Source organism: Schistocerca gregaria, chromosome 2 (genome assembly GCF_023897955.1).
Source record: "Schistocerca gregaria isolate iqSchGreg1 chromosome 2, iqSchGreg1.2, whole genome shotgun sequence".
In the NCBI taxonomy this organism is placed as follows: Eukaryota; Metazoa; Arthropoda; class Insecta; order Orthoptera; family Acrididae; genus Schistocerca; species Schistocerca gregaria.
The window spans coordinates 601081685-601101510 of NC_064921.1; the positions used below are offsets into that span (position 1 = coordinate 601081685).

At 43.4% G+C, this 19826-nt stretch overlaps 1 protein-coding gene across 1 annotated transcript in view; it reads left to right on the forward strand.

Annotated features, from left to right (window-relative positions):
- The window catches only part of LOC126335892 (lysosomal acid glucosylceramidase-like), a 126522-nt gene that overhangs the window by 46293 nt on the left and 60403 nt on the right, over positions 1–19826 (forward strand). The window contains exons 3-4 of the mRNA XM_049999363.1: positions 2223–2364; positions 11969–12131. Of these exons, the coding sequence (XP_049855320.1) occupies positions 2223–2364; positions 11969–12131 (305 nt within the window). The remainder of the gene's footprint in view (positions 1–2222; positions 2365–11968; positions 12132–19826) is intronic.

The window sequence follows — 19826 nt, forward strand, 5'->3', positions numbered from 1 at the left end:
CTTGATCTTTATACACAGAAATGGCTACATCAAAAATACATGACAACGACGACACTGTCTCCACGTTTTTCGTCTCCTACACTGTAAACGACACTTTTCTAGCAGACATTGTCGTAGACTACATCTGTAACAGTAGTGTACTGTAAGCTGTAGCTGCATGTGTGGCTGAACTCTTCCGTAATTATTGAAAGTATAACGTTACTGATTAAAAAAAGAATCTACTTACCAAGCGGCGAAAAGAGAACTCACTTATAAATGTATTGAAGTCTGCAGGCTTTCAGAGCCAGTGACTCCGTCTTCTGGCAGGAGGGTTGAAGGAGAAGGAGGAGGGGTGGAGAAAAGGGACTGGCGAGGGTCAAGCAAAGGGGTAGAGTTCAGAAAAGTGGTCTAGAGCCCCCTATCATGGGAGACTTACCGGGCGGGATGAGAAGGAAAGACTGATTGTTGGGGACTGCACTGGACGAGATTTGAAAACCTGACAGTTGAAGAGTGGAAGGCAGGATAACACGCAAACCAGGGATTACTGCAGGACCTAATAAGAAGGGAAAGCCAAGTGCATTTCATGTGATAGAGCTGTGAGGGGGCGGGAGGGATGGCCGACAAATAGAAAGGGCAGGAAATAAAATTTGTAGAAAATAAAAACGGAGTAAAGAAAGGAATTGTTACTGTGAAAAAATGTTAAGCCCAAAGAAAATAACGCAAATTAAGGTTAGGTGGGTGGCGAGAACGAAGGACGTGATGTACCGTTAGTTCCCACCTGTGGAGTTCTGAGAAACTAGTGTTTGGGGGAAGAACCGAGATGGCCCATATGGTGAAACAGACACTAAGGTGACGGCTGTCATGCTGTAGAGCATGCTTTGCAACAGGATATTGTTTTTTGCCAGCATACATCCTCTGCCTATGCCCATTCGTGCTAACTGGTAATTTGGAGGGAGTCACTCCGATGTAAAAGGCTAACAGTCTTTATAGAACAGCTGGTATATGACAAGTCATTTCGTAGGTGGCTCTCCCTTTGACAGTACATGTTTTGCCATTATAGGGCTCGTATAGCTCGTGGTAGGAGGGTGCATAGGGCAAGTCTTACATTGGATACAGTCACAGCGATAGGAGCCATAGGGCAGGGAGATGGTCGTAGAAGAAGTATATGGTCTGACAAGGATATTTAGGAGATTGGGAGGGCGACGGAAAGTTAATGTAGCTGTGGTGGGCAAACTGTCAAGGGACCTCATTTACAGGGCTGATTTTAGGAAGTCATAGACTTGTCGAAATAGCTGATTACTGCTCTCAAGACTAGGATAGCACTGAGTGACGTGTTCTCCTTAGTTGTTTTCTGGAGGGGTCAGCAGTACTAGGATTGAATATGATGGCCCAGAAAATCTACTTCTGAGCTATACTGCTGGGGTAATTACGTCCAAAGAAGGCTACGGTGAGAATGGCGGTATTGCTGTAAAGAGCATGCACCTGAAGTAATACATTTGTGTCGAATACCAAAGCTGCATGGGAGGTAATATTTAACATGGTAAGGATGGCAACTGTCAAAATGAAGGTAATGTTGTTTGTTAAAAAGTTTAATATTAATAAAAGTGTGGAAAGTCACTTGGGATTTGGGGTTGGACCATGTGAAATTTAACTGGGAGAATGTATTTAGGAAATCAAGAAATTTTAATAGGTGAGCCTCACCTTGAGTCCGCATGGCAAAGATGTCATCAACAACCCTAAACCAAACCAGGGACTGAAGGCTTATGGATCCCAGGAAAGCCCCCTCCAAGCGACCCACGAAAGGGTAGGCATAGGAAGGGACCATCCTGGTTCCTATGGCCGTGCCTCTGATCTGTTTGTAAATCTACCCCTCAAAGGTAAAGTAGTGGTAAGTGTAAAGTTGATCAAGATGAGCAGTTAGGGTGTCAGAAGTTAGGAATCAAGTGAGGAAATGTTCAGCAGCAGAAAGATACAGAGGGAGGCGGCATCAGTGGCAATGAATGATGACAAGCAAGGTGTGTGGCGGGAATGGTACCGCGACAGATTTTATATGTATATAGCTTGGCTTCGGCAAGCAGATTCAAATGGGTGCAGGTTGCACTTTCTACATGTAGGTGAAGAGGCTCAAACAGTATAGGCATGCGTGGAAAGACTAAGGACAACAACAACAGACAGGTAAACAAAGCCATACAGCTGACACATGCAGATGCCAGTCGTGCTGTTGTCCTGTTGTGTGGTCGCAGAGCTGCAGTCCGGAGCGGCACGTCTGCGGGTGGATACAAGCCAGCAGTTCCAGCGGATGCTGGGCTTCGGCGGCGGTATGTCGGACTCCACCGCCATCAACATCAGGACCCTCAGCTCAGCAACCCAGCAGCAGCTGCTCAGGTAGGGCCAACCCCACTTACTTGCGCTACTTGTCTCGCTCGTAGCATATTAACTGACAGACAGGATACACCCAGCTCTAGGCTGGGCTGCCAAAACATCGTATTTACACCGGGAATGAAAAGAAACAGAGATGTGCCAGCGAAAATCGGCACACACTGTCACCTCGCACCATTTAATTGCAGCGTCACCTGCTTCCCAGTACTTGGTCCTCCAGGCTCGGTTCTCTGTTGCCTATCTAACAGCTTCCAGGGCCATCAAAAATCTGATTTTCAATATTTATTACAATTATTCAAGGAACAAATTTTTTTTAATGCTGCCATAATCTACTAATTAACCCTTTCGCTGCTATAGATGTGCTCTTTGCATTCTGTGCTGAGTGTGGATTTTGTTGTGGCTGTAATGCTCGCTAAATGCTGGTGCCTGTGCTTAAAGACGCGTTCTGTCATATATAAAATACGTATCACCCGATTTTAAGAAAACTATTAGGTGACAAAATTTTATTTTTGCACATCTTACAGCCTAATATCTTCACTCGACAAAGAACTGAATTTCTTTTCGTTACCCATCATATTTACTGTTCTGCATCAATTTAAATAAAATATTGCCTGTACCAAGAGATGGCGTTCCGACCTGTTTGAAATATTTGTCATCAGATTTTTCCAAAACTATTTGGCGAAAAAGTTGAGTTTTGCGTGTCTTGCAGCCTGATATCTTCGCTCCATAAAGAACTGAATTTCTTTTTGGAACCCGTCATACTCACTGCGCTGTATCAAATTAAGTAAAACATCGCAAAATTTTTTAAAGAGTTCCCAGAGGTAAAAAGGCATTGCGTAAACTTTGCATACGGTTGGTTATAGCTCATATATTGCAATAAATGTAACGTAGATATGATATCGAAATTTTATTTGAAAGTGGGATCAGAACGATATCTCATTTCCTCCACGAGTTATTGGATTTCCATATTAGATGGACAGTAGGGCGCCCAGTTCCATCCATGCGGACTTATCAGCTGCTGTGAAATATTTTTTAAGAAAACGAGTAGGTGAAAATATTTTATGCTTGTACATCTTACAGTCTGTCATTTTTAAATCATAAAGGACTGTATTTCTTTTCATTATATGCCGTAATAACTGTGGTGCATCAACTAAGTAAAAAATTGTGCTAAATTTAAAAAAAAAATTGCAAACGTAAAAACACATTGCATAAACTTTTCGGATGATTGATTTTAGCTCATACATTGCAGTGAATGAAATAAGATATCGAAATCTTATTTAAGTTTTAGAGGAGAACAATGTTTCTTTGCATTCTCGAGTTATTTGGTTTTATATCTGAAGGACGGGCGCACGATGCGCCCACTCATGTCCTTGGATATTGCGTATCATGTTGTCATAAAAATCGTCATATCTCGTAAACGGTTCAAGATATCGAAACGAGTTTTTTTGCAAATGATAGCATGCGACGAGTCGCATATTTTATACCATAAATACGTGAAACTTTTTTATTCACCGAGATATGGGCGCAACTTGTCCGCAGCGGTGAGAGGTTGACAGGTCAGGACGAATTCAGACGTCCATAGCACTGTAGGAAAATTCAAGCTGCGCTCGTATACACGTTTCCAACATCTGGGTAACGGCGTTGCAAGACGTATATACATGCCCACAGTAGCGAAACGAGGTATAATCTTATTTTAAAAGTTTGTCATAGTAACGTAAGCACATTGTCCAGTCACATAAATATGAGCACCTGTCAAACGCCTGAATAACCGCCTTTTGCAGTGCAGACTGCTGCGAGACGTACAGGAAGCGAGACAGTGATGTTCTGGAAGCCACTGACGGAGATCTGGAGCCATGCCGACTACAGTGTTGTGGCCAGCTGCCCTCGGTTGAGGATTCATGGGGCGACAGCCCGATCGAGTTGGCCCCACAGATTCTCGACTGGGTTATAATCCGGGGAGTTTGATGGCTATGGGAACACGATAAACTCACCCTAATCCTCTTCGCACCACGCATGTACTCTGTAAACTCTATAACATGTCGCAGTGTCCTGATGATAGATGCCATTTTGTCGAGGAAAAACAAACTGCGTGTAGGGGCTGGACCCCAAGGATAGATGCGTACTCGTGTTAATACACTGTGGCTTCCAGAATTACTAAAACATTCCCCACACCATAACGCTGCCTCCTCTGCTCTGGACCCTTCCGCCCGATTGTCCCAGGTTGCTTGCTGTCAGACACGTTGTGTGTCCCATGTAGCGTGAAACGTGATTCATCTGAAAAGGCCACCTGTCGCCACTCAGTGGACGTCCGACTGTAGCACTGGCGTGCAAATTTCAGCCTTCGTCGCCGATGAACGGCGGTCAGAATGGGTACGTGAAAGAGGCGCCTGTTGCAGAGGTCCACGTGCAGGAACGTTCGCTGAATGGTAGTTCCTTGGTTGATCTGAAATTGCAACAACTACATATCCATTCGCCCTTACACATTTCCGCAGCAGTCGTTAACCCATGTCATTAATGGCCTGTGTCGCATCACAGTTGGCCCGGCGCGGCGCCAATTTTGGTGAGCTCCATTTTCCCTCAGTGCAGATCCATCTGGTTCATGTCCAGCGACACCAACTCAAACCACTGCAGTACCGATCTGCGTTTGCTTGAAGAGGTCATCACCGTCGGAGAAGGCATCAAGTTGAAACGTTCCCTTAGAAAAATTTATGAATGACTGTGCTGATACATCTCTTACATTATTTGCTTTTCAAACAGCTGAGCAAAACTGAACGTACCCAGACATTATTCTCTTTACTTATTCTGATCAACACTAAACTGACACACAATATTTTTAGCGCAACGCAATCTGACTGTCAATAATCCCTAAAAAAGAATGGCCCTGACTAACAATAACCTATAACTTTCATGAATCACTTACCTCACAAAAATCGTAGTTACTCAAACTACTGCAATACAGCGAGCACCAATACTGCCAGCTAAATAAAAGATTCTAATTACTGAAGTCACTAATTACAAATGAAAGATTTTGATAAAGAACAAACAATGTTTTTACCTTAATAGTGTTCAAAAGTCATAATATATCAGTTCATGACATCCAGTCTTAGAAATTTACTGTCTCTGATGGACGCACGTCCAGATCATCCGCTCTCAAAACTCCGCCATCTCTCTCCCCACATCCACCACTGCTGGCGGCTCACCTCCAACTGCGCAACGCTACGGGCTGTTAACATCCAACTGCACAACACCACAATGGTGAATATTTCAACAATGCAAACCAGCCACAGACTGCACACAGCACAGCCAGTGATTTTCATACAGAGTGCTACGTGGCGTTACCAATATAGAAACCTAAACAGTCTACTTACAAAGTATGAAGGGATGCAGGTGATTTCCAATAACGTGCTCGTAGGACACAGCTGCCATGATGTCATCGTTTACTACTTTGGAAGCACAGGTGACTGTCTCCTGTAGCAGAGACCCATGATGCGGTGCATGTTTAGAGCGGCAGCTTGCTTTGGTCGATCCTGGTAGGCCACTGACGTGGTTTAACAGGAAACGAGATTATCCGACCAGGCGACTTGTTCCCATTGATCCACGATCTTATATCATTTACCCTGTACCAAAGGCAATCGTAATTGACAATGTCCTTGGGTCAACAACTCTGACGCCCTTCACTCTCTAGCATCTTGGATCAGTGCTGCAATGTCATGTGCTTTTGTGAGCTCAGCCAAAGCTGCGAATGTTTGTAATTTTAACATTCTTTTTTTTCGGGGGGGGGGGGGGGGCTTCGTATATGCATGTAACTTCTCTGTACTTGTCTGTTTTGTAAATGTGGCCTGCTAGTTATATCTTTTTTATTAGTACTTAATTTTTCTAAACATGTGAATAAATATTTTAATCTTAAGTATTATATTACAACCTTGTTCGAGTGATGGAATCTAATTCAAGAACAGTGTTTCAACTCAAGCCTAGCATCTCCGCCCCTCCCCCATCCACGTTTTATCTGGTCTATATTCGTATGTGACGATTCCTACCATGACATCCGTTCATTATATATACTGATTAGTCAGAACATTGTGACCACCGATCTACTGTCGATATAAACTCGTCCAGGTAATAGCAACGTCAACTGGAGAGGAATGACTGCTAGTTAGACATATGCACGGTGCATGAAGTGTCAGGGAGCGTCCTGTCCATGTGTAGAATGGGAAGGTGCGTGATCTGTCTGCGTTTGACCGAGGACAGACTGTGATGGCCCGGAGGCTCGGCACGAGTATTTCGGAAGTTGCACGACCTGTCGGGTGTTCCACGAGTGCTGTGGTGAGTGTCTTCAACACGTGGCGAACTCTGACGGAACTAATATAAGATTTTAGCGGCGGAAAGGGTACAAGCGTGTCTCAACACACTGTGCACAGACCACTCTTAACGGTGAGCCTCCATAGCCGAGACCCACGCATGTGCCAATGTTAACATCACTTCATCGGTAACTACGACTGGAATCGGCACATGGCCATCGGCAGTGGACGTTGGCGCTGCGGTAGAGCACTGCGTGATCTCATGAATCACGATACTTCCTTCACCATGCCGATGGAAGTGTGCGAATCCATCGTCTTCCAAGGGAATAGCTCCTTGACAACTGCATTGTGGGGAGAATAGCTGGTGGCGGCTCCATTATGCTCTGTGGAACATTAACGTGGGCATCTTCGGGTACAACGGAGGTCGTGCAAGGCAGCATGACACCCAAGGAGTATGGTACACTGGTTGCAGACCATGTACACCCCTTCATGCGATCATGTTTCTCGAATGCAGTGTCATTTTTCAACAAGATAATGTGCAGAATTTACAGGAATTAGGTGACTTGTGAGTGCAGATGTGGTGTCAGCTCCCTCCAGCGACCTACCAGGGCCTCATTGCCTCCATACTACGACGCGTCGCCGCTGTTGTCGGTGTCGAAGGTGGACATACCGACTAATAGGTAGGGGGTCATTATGTTCCGACTAATCAGTGTGTATACAAGATGTTTCACAAATCATGTTACACACTTTTAGAGGTTGTAAAGGGGACATAGGAGATCAAGTTTTACGTAGGAACTCTTGTCCGGAAATAGCCTGTATTCATGTTACTAGGAAAACAAGAGCTACTCATTCGCGCGCCATATGTTTTATGCAGTTTGTCTGTCATGGTAGGCTATCCACATTCAGGAATGGTACGATAAGGCGATGTCACCTGATGTGCTATGTTGCCATCTGCCTTGTTTCCAAGCTTCTTGATGATGCATCAGATATATTTCGGTGACTAATGCTGCATTAACAGTGTGCCTGAGTATACGTTCGAAGAGTGCACAGATAAGTTGTTAATTTACTGTGAAGGCCACAGTAGTAGAAGAGAAGCTCAATGTCTGTACCACAAGTACTTTCCAAGTCATGTGACCTCATTTTGTCTCATGTTTGCCAGAGCAGAAGAACGACTGCAGCATAGTGGGAAATTCGCAAGCGATAGAGAAAAACTGTGGTGCTCCAAGAAGGTGGCGCCCTATGGTACTGGAAGAGGAAGTGCCTCATCCAGTTGAAGAGAAACCATCGACGAGTACTCGAGCCATTGTAAGTGTCTTGCATGCGTCTTACTCGTCTGTCTGGCGTGTTTTACATGGACACCAAATGCACTCATATTGTCCTCAGAAGGCACACGCCATGCTCCCGGTTGATTTTGTACTAACTTTCAGTTTCTGTAGTTTCTTTTTACACAGTTATGTGGATTTTCACGTTTCCAGGTCGAATTTTGTTCACCGATGAAGGGCATTTACAGGGTAGGTGTTTTGAACGCTCGAAATAGCGACATTTGCAATAAAAAAAGCCACAAAGCCACATGTACACGACGATTTCAGCACACATTCGGCACCGATGACTGGGCAGGTATTTGCTATGGTCGCGTGATTCAACTGTAAGTACTTCCTCCCCACCTAATGGGTTCCAGGTACTTGATAGTCCTGCAAAAGCCGCTGGCGGAATTTTTTGGAAGATGTGCCATTGGAGATTCGACATGAATTATGGTTCCAGTGTGATGGCGCGGCAGTACATTTTTCAGTTCGCATCCATAACGATCTGAACGTAATCTGTGGCGACAGGAGGATCGGTCGAGGTGGACCACACATTGGCCGCCAAGATCCCCAGATTTAATTCCTTTAGACTTTACCTTGTGGGACCACTTGAAGAGGCTTGTTTACAAGTTCTGTTAGAGGAAGATCTAGTTGCCCGGATCATGGCTGCGGCAGAAGTGATTAACCATACACAACGCATGCTGGGTGGGTGTTTTTCTTGGCCAGTTTCGGTTGAAAAAATGCGAAATTTGCTGTGGGATATCGTGAAATACACTCCTGGAAATTGAAATAAGAACACCGTGAATTCATTGTCCCAGGAAGGGGAAACTTTATTGACACATTCCTGGGGTCAGATACATCACATGATCACACTGACAGAACCACAGGCGCATAGACACAGGCAACAGAGCATGCACAATGTCGGCACTAGTACAGTGTATATCCACCTTTCGTAGCAATGCAGGCTGCTATTCTCCCATGGGGACGATCGTAGAGATGCTGGATGTAGTCCTGTGGAACGGCTTGCCATGCCATTTTCACCTGGCGCCTCAGTTGGACCAGCGTTCGTGCTGGACGTGCAGACCGCGTGAGACGACGCTTCATCCAGCAATTCGGCTGTACGTCCACCCGGCCTCCCGCATGCCCACTATACGCCCTCGCTCAAAGTCCGTCAACTGCACGTACGGTTCACGTCCACGCTGTCACGGCATGCTATCAGTGTTAAAGACTGCGATGGAGCTCCGTATGCCACGGCAAACTGGCTGACACTGACGGCGGCGGTGCACAAATGCTGCGCAGCTAGCGCCATTCGACGGCCAACACCGCGGTTCCTGGTGTGTCCGCTGTGCCGTGCGTGTGATCATTGCTTGTACAGCCCTCTCGCAGTGTCCGGAGCAAGTATGGTGGGTCTGACACACGGGTGTCAATGTGTTCTTTTTTCCATTTCCAGGAGTGTATTTCTGCTCCAGCTCCTATAGTTACATGAAGCTCCAATAGGTGATGGCGCAATTTGTATACTTCAAATTGGAGTCTGTAACTGAGGTGGGTTCCAAACAGAGAGCTGTTATTGAGTTTCTTTTGCTGAAAACCACAGCTCTGCAGATATTCGTAAGGCTTATAGAATGTCTATGGAGACCTGGCAATGAACCAAAGCACCCTGAGTCTTTGGGTACGCAAACCTGTCCGAACTCTAGCATGCTGGCAGGTTGCACAGAGCTGTACTCCTGCGTTGTTGGTACGTGTGGACACTCTCATCCGAGGTGATCGATGGGTCACAGTCAAACACTTTGCTTCTCAACTGGCCTCACATATGTCCGCACAGCTGCGAGCAGGCCACAGAGCTCCATAGGACCCATCCACCATACAGCCCAGATCTCGGACCTTCTGACCTCCATCGGTTTGGCCCAATGAAGTATGCACTCTGAGGGGAGCAGTACGAGGATCACTGGGAGGTGATTGATGCAGCAAGACGTTGGCTCCAACATCGATCAGTAGAGTGGTACCATGTGGGCATACAGGGCCTCCGAGTAAGGGGGTCTAAGGCCGTCGCATTGGATGGAGATTATGTTGAAAAAAAGGCTTGTGTAGCGAAAAGAGGAGTAATGATATGGTGTTTTGGAAACCAGAATAAAACCGTGTTTGTTTAAGAAAGAATGTGTTGCATAACTCATTGAACGCCCTAGTGTGAGTGTGTGTGTGTGTGTGTGTGTGTGTGTGTGTGTGTGTGTGTGGTGGGTGGGTGGGTGGGTGTGTGGGTGTGGCAGGGGGTCAATAAAGATACTTCTCTCCACACCTTATGCCTCATCTACCCAATCTGGCGTATGTGTACTCCACAAAACGTTAAGTCGTTTGTTATTCAGCAATGTTAGATTTACCAGTGTTGTATGGTGCTGGCTCTCGACTGTATGAGTTACGAGTGGTTTGTGACTGTCGCAGCAAACTCCCCACTATCTTCCTTCATCTACTTCCCGTCACTCCTGACATAAATAAGGCGATTGTTTGGTGAACTTTTGTTTATAAACTTTTGACCATTGTTTTTAACTTTCCTTCTAAGTGTATGCTCCTTTTATTTTTACAATTTTTGGAATACTATTTTTGTTCAAACGTTTAAGGCAAGCGAAAACAAGCCCCCTAGAAGGTACACAGTGGATTTTTGTCTTCATTTTCATAGCCACACCTAGTAGGACGTGGAAAAGTGGGCTATCAGATTGACCAGCGTTAGATTTAGTTTTCCACAGAAAAATTTGATTGCCTGATATTAATCTGGGTAATTAGAAAAATCTTAATTGCAATTTGGCGGAAACTTTCTGTCCGAATCATCATAGCCATCAAAGAGTAGGAAATAGACGAATGGGGAATCAAATTGGCCAGCATGAAGCTTAGTTTTGCAAAAAAAAAAAAGGTTTAATTTTTTGAAACTAATAATTGTAATTAAGGAAAACTTAACTATTTTAGAGAAAATGTATGTCCGAATTTTCATGGCCAGACTAATTGTGCGAAATGGACAAATTGGGTATCAAAATGACCAGCATGGTGTCTAATTTTGGAAAACAACATTTAATAATATCAATCATTTAATAATATCAGTAATAATAATTAAGAAAAAATCAGTGATTTAAGTAAATTTATAGAATGAACGTGTGTCCAAATTTTAATAGCCAGTAGAAGAATGGGAAATGGACAAACTTGGTAGCAAAGTGCTTAATTGTAAATGTTTAAGAATTTTTTCACTTAATGTCATATAGAAGTTGTGATTATACGCTCATGACAATAATTTTCATTTTGACACATGTTCTGAAGGCAGAGAATTTTCAACAATAAAGCCAAATAAAGCAATGATGCAAAATCTGCTTTGAGTCCAGTTTCATAGCGAGGGAAACGCAGCGCTCTGAGGAGATTTTTAATTGAATCACAAAAACCGTCAAAGATTTGTCTCGGTCAGAGGACTGAAGCTTGATGGACTCAGCTACATTAGGAAAGCTGAATAACTGTTTTAAAGATAGCTGGTGTCCGCCGTTGATGACGTCAGGAATCAGGATATACCTATGCTGGCCACATGCCACTCCAGCACTGCTATCCAAGGAGACCTTAGCAAGAGATTAAGGAGGATCTCGTGGAAGTCAGAATTTGACAGACTATTTGTTGGGTCGAGCGAGTTAGTGTTTATGTTTAGTAGGTTCCTGGAATAGGTTGGTTCCAATGGCTCTGAGCGTTATGGCACTTAACATGTGTGGTCATCAGTCCCCTAGAACTTAGAACTACTTAAACCTAACTAACCTAAGGACATCACATACATCCATGCCCAAGGCAGATTCGAACCTGCGACTGAAGCGGTCGTGCGGTTCCAGGCTGAAGCGTCTAGAACCGCTCGGCCGGCTCTTGGAACAGGGCTGGTGACTGTTTTTGCTTTCCCCATTGGTGCTCCGTTTCCCCGCCAGTCACGTGATGCAGTTCATTGGTGGGTAGGACTGCTCGCTGCCAGGTTTGTTGACAGGCGGCGCTGTGTTGCAGGAGCTACTTCGGAAACAGCGACGGCAGCTCGCGGTACTCCCTGATCCGCCTGCCCATGGGTGGCACCGACTTCTCGGCACGCAACTACACGTACGACGACAGCAAGACTCCTGACCCGACCCTAAAGAACTTTAGTCTCCAGCCAGAAGACATCGAGTACAAGGTAATTTGTGTTATTATGTTCCTGCATTGGACCTAGGAATCACGACTTCAGCTGCACAGTGATTAAAGTTTGTGTTGAACCCTGTTCTTGCAGTACGTCACGCATCTGTCTGTAGAGTTCCTTAATTTATTTGATGTAAAAATTGAAAGCCTTTTTATTTAAAAAAAAAATCAAGGAAAGCGCTCTGTTTCCATATGATTAATAACAGGTTTCTTCAATTATAGACACACAATTAAGATAATGCATGAATTTTATTTTCCGAAATGTGAGAATTTATTTGGGATTATTGCTGGTAAGTCACGTCTCACTTCCGCCGAAAGTCAAGACCAGTCTTTGCAGTTGTATCACGTAAAAGGTATTTTCCTTAACGAAAAATGTTGAAGACTCTAGCCCACATTTTTATTATGATATGTCAATAAAGACGGTTCGCTTAAATAATTTGAATAACTGTGAAATGTGACGTAACTGTCTTCTTTGTACACTTTTCTTCCCTTATATTGCATGAATTGCATTTTTATCCGGTGAGCGATGTTCAAAATAAAGGGGTATGCATCTATTCCTGCCACAAAAAGGTCGCAATTTCAGAAATATCGTCCTTGAGGCGGGAAAACGACTCGACAACTTGTCCTGTAAATATCTCACAAAGGTTCGTTTTTATTATGAGTGGGGGATTAGAGGGTTTTGGGGGTCTAGGGTGGGGATGAGAGGGCGAGGGAGCTATTAAAAGCGCCGTAGTACTACTTCATCACTTCATCGTGTCATTAAACAAGTCTTGGACAATTCCAAACGTATGAATAGAGGCAGTATCGTTTTGGTAGACAGGCCATGCATCATGGATCACACGTTGTGGCATTGTGTAAAAAGAGTTACACAGTACTTTGACATATCCTACCGTGTAACACATCTACAACACGTAGGCCAGACCACAGTGAGACGCTGCGTCCTACAGCAACAATGAATCCCCGCAGTGATTCACTGCAGGATGAAGACAGTGACCGTGATAGTCCACCGCTGTGGTTGTCTAAACATAAACACATCTATTGGTAAAGACTGGAGTGACTATTCATCTGAACATTGTTCTGTCCAACAGAATGCTCGCAGCATCAATTTCCTCGCTTCAAGGCATTGTGAAATTAATGATTTTGAAACAGAGGCTCTGCTGTCAACGTTTGTAGTTTGCTGTTCACGTTGGGTAGTTTTTGATTATACAGCTTCCTGCATATCTGTTTTCATGTCAGTTCATGTCTTGCTTTCCTGTCACAATCTATCTCTAAGTCCTTTTGTCCTCATCAACCAGGTTTAAATTTCAGCCAATATGGGGCTTGGCAGATGAATGTACTCCGTCATTGCATTGGGCATGATACTTCTCCAGAAATCATTAAGGGTGGCGCTTTTCGTGCTGAGGATCTTTCAGGATGTATCCCACCAATCAGCCATCTTGAAATTTTAACACTGCAGGATATTCCTTCATGTGACCACTGTTCCTGATAGTGCGAGGCTGACTTGAGTACGTCCTCGCCTGCTGGTTGGTATGGAACACTGTAGAATGGGGATATGCGACAGGTTTTCCATAAGTACTGCTGTTGATGTGTCGTTAGTTGAGGTGCCAATAACAGCATATCATATATCAACTAAAACTAAATACTTTGTAAGTTTATGTACAATATGTACACTTAATAACTGAAATATACATAATTTTGAAGTGCTGTAGGTAATTTCGTGGTGCTGAATTACGTACAATGAGAACAATGTTCTTGATAGAAGCAAGTACCGTTGAATGCTGTGCTTAGCGCTTAATACTGTGCAAAATTATCACATCTTGGATCTTAAAGATGTGTCAGCTCTCAAATTTTTACACGCAAGGAATTTTGCGAAGTATCTCGGGGCTTACCCCGTGGGAGTGTTAGAGGACTATTGCTTTTCTTAGTATATACATAAATGACCTAATGGAAATTGTTACAAGTTCTATGTGCCTTTCTGTAGGCAATACTCTTACATACAGAGAAGTCACAACTCTAGAACATTGTACGGAAATACAGAAAGATCTGCAGAGAAATAGTACTTGTGGAGGGATTGGCAGTTGACAATTAAAAATGTAATGTGCAATTTGTATAGGTTAACTCATACAGCATTTACAGGAAACAATACAACAGACACAATTAGGTGTAAAGACCCACAGATCCAAAAAGAATCTGCCCTTAGATGTACGCTCCACAGATTAAACACAATGTGACATGACCTACGTAACTACACTAAAGAGCTGGATGTAATTATTCAGACAGAAAACAATAACACACAGAAACTAACAGAACAAGCTAGTACACACTCACATATGGAAACAAACTGATACACAGAATTGGGAACATCCTCAAAGAGAAAAAAGACTCTTTTACAGAAGTGTCTAAAACAGGACGACCACACGACGTGTACCAAAAAACTGGCGTTTGCGAACTCCAGTAAGAACTGTGATATTCTATACTTAGGGCAGACACGCAGAACGTTTGAAATAAGGTATAAAGAACACACAAAACAGCATGGAAATATGGTATCAGCCATTAAACATTTGTGGGACACCTCTGGCAAGAAAACCACCGTGCTACCCCAATAGAAAAGAACATGAAAATAGTCGAATTAAGCAACAAGAAGCACCTCCTAAACCTACAAGGCTTCCAAATTCAAAAAGAAATAATAGAGAAGAAACACATAATAAATGACCAGACAAACGCCAGCAACCAGATGCTATTTAAAGTAATAAAACGTAGTGTAGAGAAAGAACAATCCCCTACACCACAAAGTAGTATCACAAACTAGGCAATATCCCCCGCTCTAGATCAACTACCAATGTACTGATAATAAAGCAATAACACACCCAGTAATTAAGACATGTTAGCCCCCCCTTACACACACACACACACACACACACACACACACACACACACACACACACACACAGGCAGGCAGGCAGGGGGGCAGAATGAGAGAGAGAGAGAGGGAGGGAGAGAGAGAGAGAGAGAGAGAGAGAGAGAGAGAGAGAGAGAGAGAGAAAGAAATAACGGACGTTCCCATCAGTATCAAAACTAAAAACACACACGCATCACGCAATAGCAAAACAAAACACACCAAATGCCGAGATGATGGTGATTCTTCACAACAACAAAATGTGGATATGTTTAATGTTTGTGAAAATATTGTGAGCGAAAATCTAAGACCTATATGTAGACGAACAGAAATAATGACGTAAACAAGAAAAAAACTGTGAGTAACGATAGTAATTAATACTGTTTATAGTAGTAATTTAAAACATGCGAGCAGTTCATGATGCAAGCAAACAAAATGGTAAGACAAAAAAAAAGTTATTGTTACCGTGACCACTTAAGATGCCTCACTTAAAGAGAAATGCGTTTCGTCTTAAGACTTTCATTACAAATGTAAAAAACGGTAGTTAATCTATACACCTTGTATATGTGCAAATGCAGAAAAAAAAAGAGGCCGAAAGAGAAAGGAGACAGCATGTAAATGTAACGTACTGCGCAGAAATATGTACAAGACCCATTATAGTATGATTAAACATATGCAGAACAATCACTGCAGCCGTCCTATATGTCAAATATCTTGGACTTTGTGTGCGGATCGATTTAAAACTTCAAAAAAATGTTCAAATATGTGTGAAATCTTATGGGACTTAACTGCTAAGGTCATCAGTCCCTAAGCTTACACACTACTTAACCTAAATTATCCCAAGGACAAACACACACATCCATGCCCGAGGGAGGACTCGAACCTCCACATAAAACTAATCACAGTTGATGCCTGTCTGAGGTTCATTGTAAGAAACGTCAGGAAATGTAATCGACTAACAAAACTTTCGTTCGACCAATATTTGAGTACAGAAACGTCCTGGCAGACTCAAACGTGTGCCGTACTGGGACTCGAACCTGAGAGCTCTGACTTTTGCGAGCAAGTACTGAACCGACTGAGGTATCCAGTTTTGCTTAAGACAGTACGTTTGTCTATGTATCCAGATTTATAATCGAAGATTTCCTCATCGGCAGAGCACATCTCGATGTGCTCTACAAAAGTTATCAATAGAATAAAATTTATTTTTGAGCGTAACCCAGGAAAAATATACTAGTACTATGTTAGGTAGAAATGAATTTTAGAAAACACTGATTTTAATGTCAGATTTTTCAAAAATTGCGTGTTTATGTATTACAGTGCTTTATCTTTTAAAGTTCCTAGCAATATCTGATCCGAAATTGTTAGATCTTTATTGCGTAAGCAAGCAGATCTACATATATGTAGGACATTGTGAAGTCGTTCTCGTCTAGAAACATAGAAATGTAGTAGGCTTTAGAATCATGACTAATTATTCGTAGTCCGCATCTCGTGGTCGTGCGGTAGCGTTCTCGCTTCGCACGCCCAGGTTCCCGGGTTCGATTCCCGGCGGGGTCAGGGATTTTCTCTGCCTCGTGATGACTGGGTGTTGTGTGATGTCCTTAGGTTAGTTAGGTTTAAGTAGTTCTAAGTTCTAGGGGACTGATGCCCATAGATGTTAAGTCCCATAGTGCTCAGAGCCATTTTGAACTAATGATTCGTACCTAGTGTTTGTTAGTCATGTCATACGATTGTACCGAGTACTTGCGCAATGACCAGGTGGGCCCGATCGTAATTAAATCGGTTAAGGAACTGCAGATCCTTCACAAGAGGGTTTGTCTGCGAAGGAGTGTTCTTATGAAACGACTACATGACCTGTAATGGAATCCGTGTCAGCTTCAACTGCTTGGTCACCTCGAGTGCCTGCAGGAAGGGCAATGTGAATGTTCGGCGGCTTCTTTGATTTCCTGGAGAGAGTATCAGAATGCTGCAAAATCTATCAAACTCCTGAAAGCTAGAAGTGTGTAGAGTTAGCATCGCTCCCACCATAACGCTGCAGGACACACGCGACACGCGTTTTAAGATCTATTCGCGCACACTCGTGACTTCAAGGCCCACACGAAAGACAGGCTGTGGCGCGCACGTTACACTAGATGATACTACATGTCTTACGAGCGCCAGCAGTCACCTCCGGCGGGGAGAGAGTAAATTTTTCAGACGAGTTTGATAATTCTTGTCTGCACCATTAAGTGCATGAAATCTCTCGATAGCACACGACAAACTTCAGACCTGTAGTGGGTACCTTTTCATCCACATATTGATTTCACGTGAGCGCTACATGGAGCTGAGCGTTTTCGAAGTATCACGGGCAAGTAGCTTAGCGTGACGTCACAAGTTCGTTGCCGGGCCCGCAGTTCTCGTGGTCCCCGGCATGGCATGACATGGCGTGGCATGGCATGGCATGGCACGAAGCGACGCGACGCGTCCACTTCGGGCTACTTTCTGCACCAGCACTGCTGTCGCCGTGACACCACTGCGGTAGGCGGGTTCCTTAGGGGCTACTTACTGTATTTTACTTTCAGGGCCATGCAACGGCTACAGTGTTTTGCGTTTGACTGCGATAAATTTTAGCAGTGAACACTGAAATGCCTGGGCTAGCAGGACAGAGCGGATTAGGTTGTGGAAAGGGGCCAAAATAAGTTGCTGTCATTTGCACTCAACATACAGACTTGGTATATCAACACACAACATTATAAAAAGGATGCAAAACACTCAAAACTTTACTCGACCTCCATTAATTAACTTTAGATCGGGCTGTAGGCCACACTCAAAATCCAAGACACAAGGCCTAAGTAAGAAATTGAAATACAAGGTTCTGCTTGAGGTTTCACCCGAAAATATTTTCTAAATCTTCAATCTAAACAGGATGATGGCCTTAGCAATTTAATTTTAATGGAACTTGGCTGGAGGCTGCATAGTAAGCAATAAGAAGAATTTCAATCAAAAGCCAGAAGGCCTTATCTTAAAACATTTCATGCAAAAGTCGGCTGAAGGCTCCATACAAAAGTATTACAATCTTATGCCTTAAGGGCAAGAAAAGAACATTAATTCAATAGATATAAAAACTCGGCTGAAGGCCGCACATCAGCAAATAATTTAACGGTTTAAGCCATAAAAAGAAGACTTTCAATTTTAAAAGGCAGAAGGCCGTATCTTAAAATATTTCATATAAAATTCGACGGAAGGCACCTACAGGTATAAAGAATAACAATCTCATGCCTTAAGGGAAAGACAAGAACATTAATTTAAGAAATATTGATACTGGACGGAAGGCCACATATCAACAAAATATGTTTAACAGCTTAAGGCCTAGAAAAAGAGTTTCAATTTAAAAGGCATAAGGCCTTATCTTACAACACCTCATATAAAATTTGGCTGAAAGCCCCGTATAAAACACTAACAATCTCATGCCTTAAGGGCAAGACAAGAACACTAAGAGATATTGATACTCAGCTGAAGCCACACATCAACCAAATAACTAATACCCAGACAGGGAAATTACTATGTAACACACAAGGAATGGCGCTGAGAAGTTTCCAATTGTCGGCCTGGCCTGGCCAATTTAAATACAACGACACTCAGAATATTGGCGCCCACAACGGTCAACAACACCTCAGCCGTCGAACTACATGCCGTGCTGGACAGCAACAACACGGCGAGGAAAATACACTGCCGAAAATTGCGTCAACGACCAGGGCAGGTAACCGAAACGTCAACGGCCACAAGGCAGAAGATACCGCTGGTCAGCTTCAATAACAGGGAATAAATTAAGTTAACCTCCACGTGAAGACGGCTGCAATTTTGGCCAACTTGAATACACCGCCAGCGGCCCTGGCCAGAGAACGCGCGACCAAGACTTCCTTGCTGCTCCACGCCAACCGACCGACTGGTCACACACCGCCCAGCCGAAACTATATCCGCCACCCCAAAGATACTACAGCAGTTCTAGTATCGATACACTCTGTTACTGCCACTCGTGGAGAGGACAGCAACGTTATCACGATAACCACAGGAGAAATAAAACGACAGGACTGCAACCAGGGTCTAACACAAGACAAGCACAGTGTTTTTCAGATATTTCATTTATTTTATTGGTTCAAATGGCTCTGACCACTATGGGACTTAACTGCTGCGGTCATCAGTCCCCTACAACTTAGAACTACTTCAACCTAACTAAGCTAAGGACATTACACACATCAATGCCCTAGGTAGGATTCGAATCAGCGACCGTAGCGGTCGCGCGGATCCAGACTGTAGCGCCTAGAACCGCTCGGCCACTATGGCCGGCATTTATTTTATTTTATTTTTATATTGTGTGTTTGCTAATTACTATATATCTTTGGGTTTTCTGATTATTCATTTTATGGTATGTTGTTTCACACATCATTAAAATCATGACGGACCAAATCTACTCGAGTCCCTTGAGTCATTGTGTAGGTACCCATACTGTATGATTTATTCAAAAAAAAAAAAAAAAAAAAAAAAAAAAAGAAAAAGAAAGTAACGCACAATGTGTTAAACTGGAATGGAAATGTATGCAAATGCATGCTTATGCGACTGGACTGTATTGGCTTCATTCTTCATGGCAACATTATGATCCAAGACTATAAACCTGTTTTTATAGACTGCTGATCTGTTGCATACAGTGTATTTCAAATTCAAATTGCCTCATTCTTAGGTATTCCAGTGACAAGCTGGAGGCAAGGCATGAAAATTAATTAAGTGAATATTTCTCTTAGACCTAATGCGGATGTCAGTGTG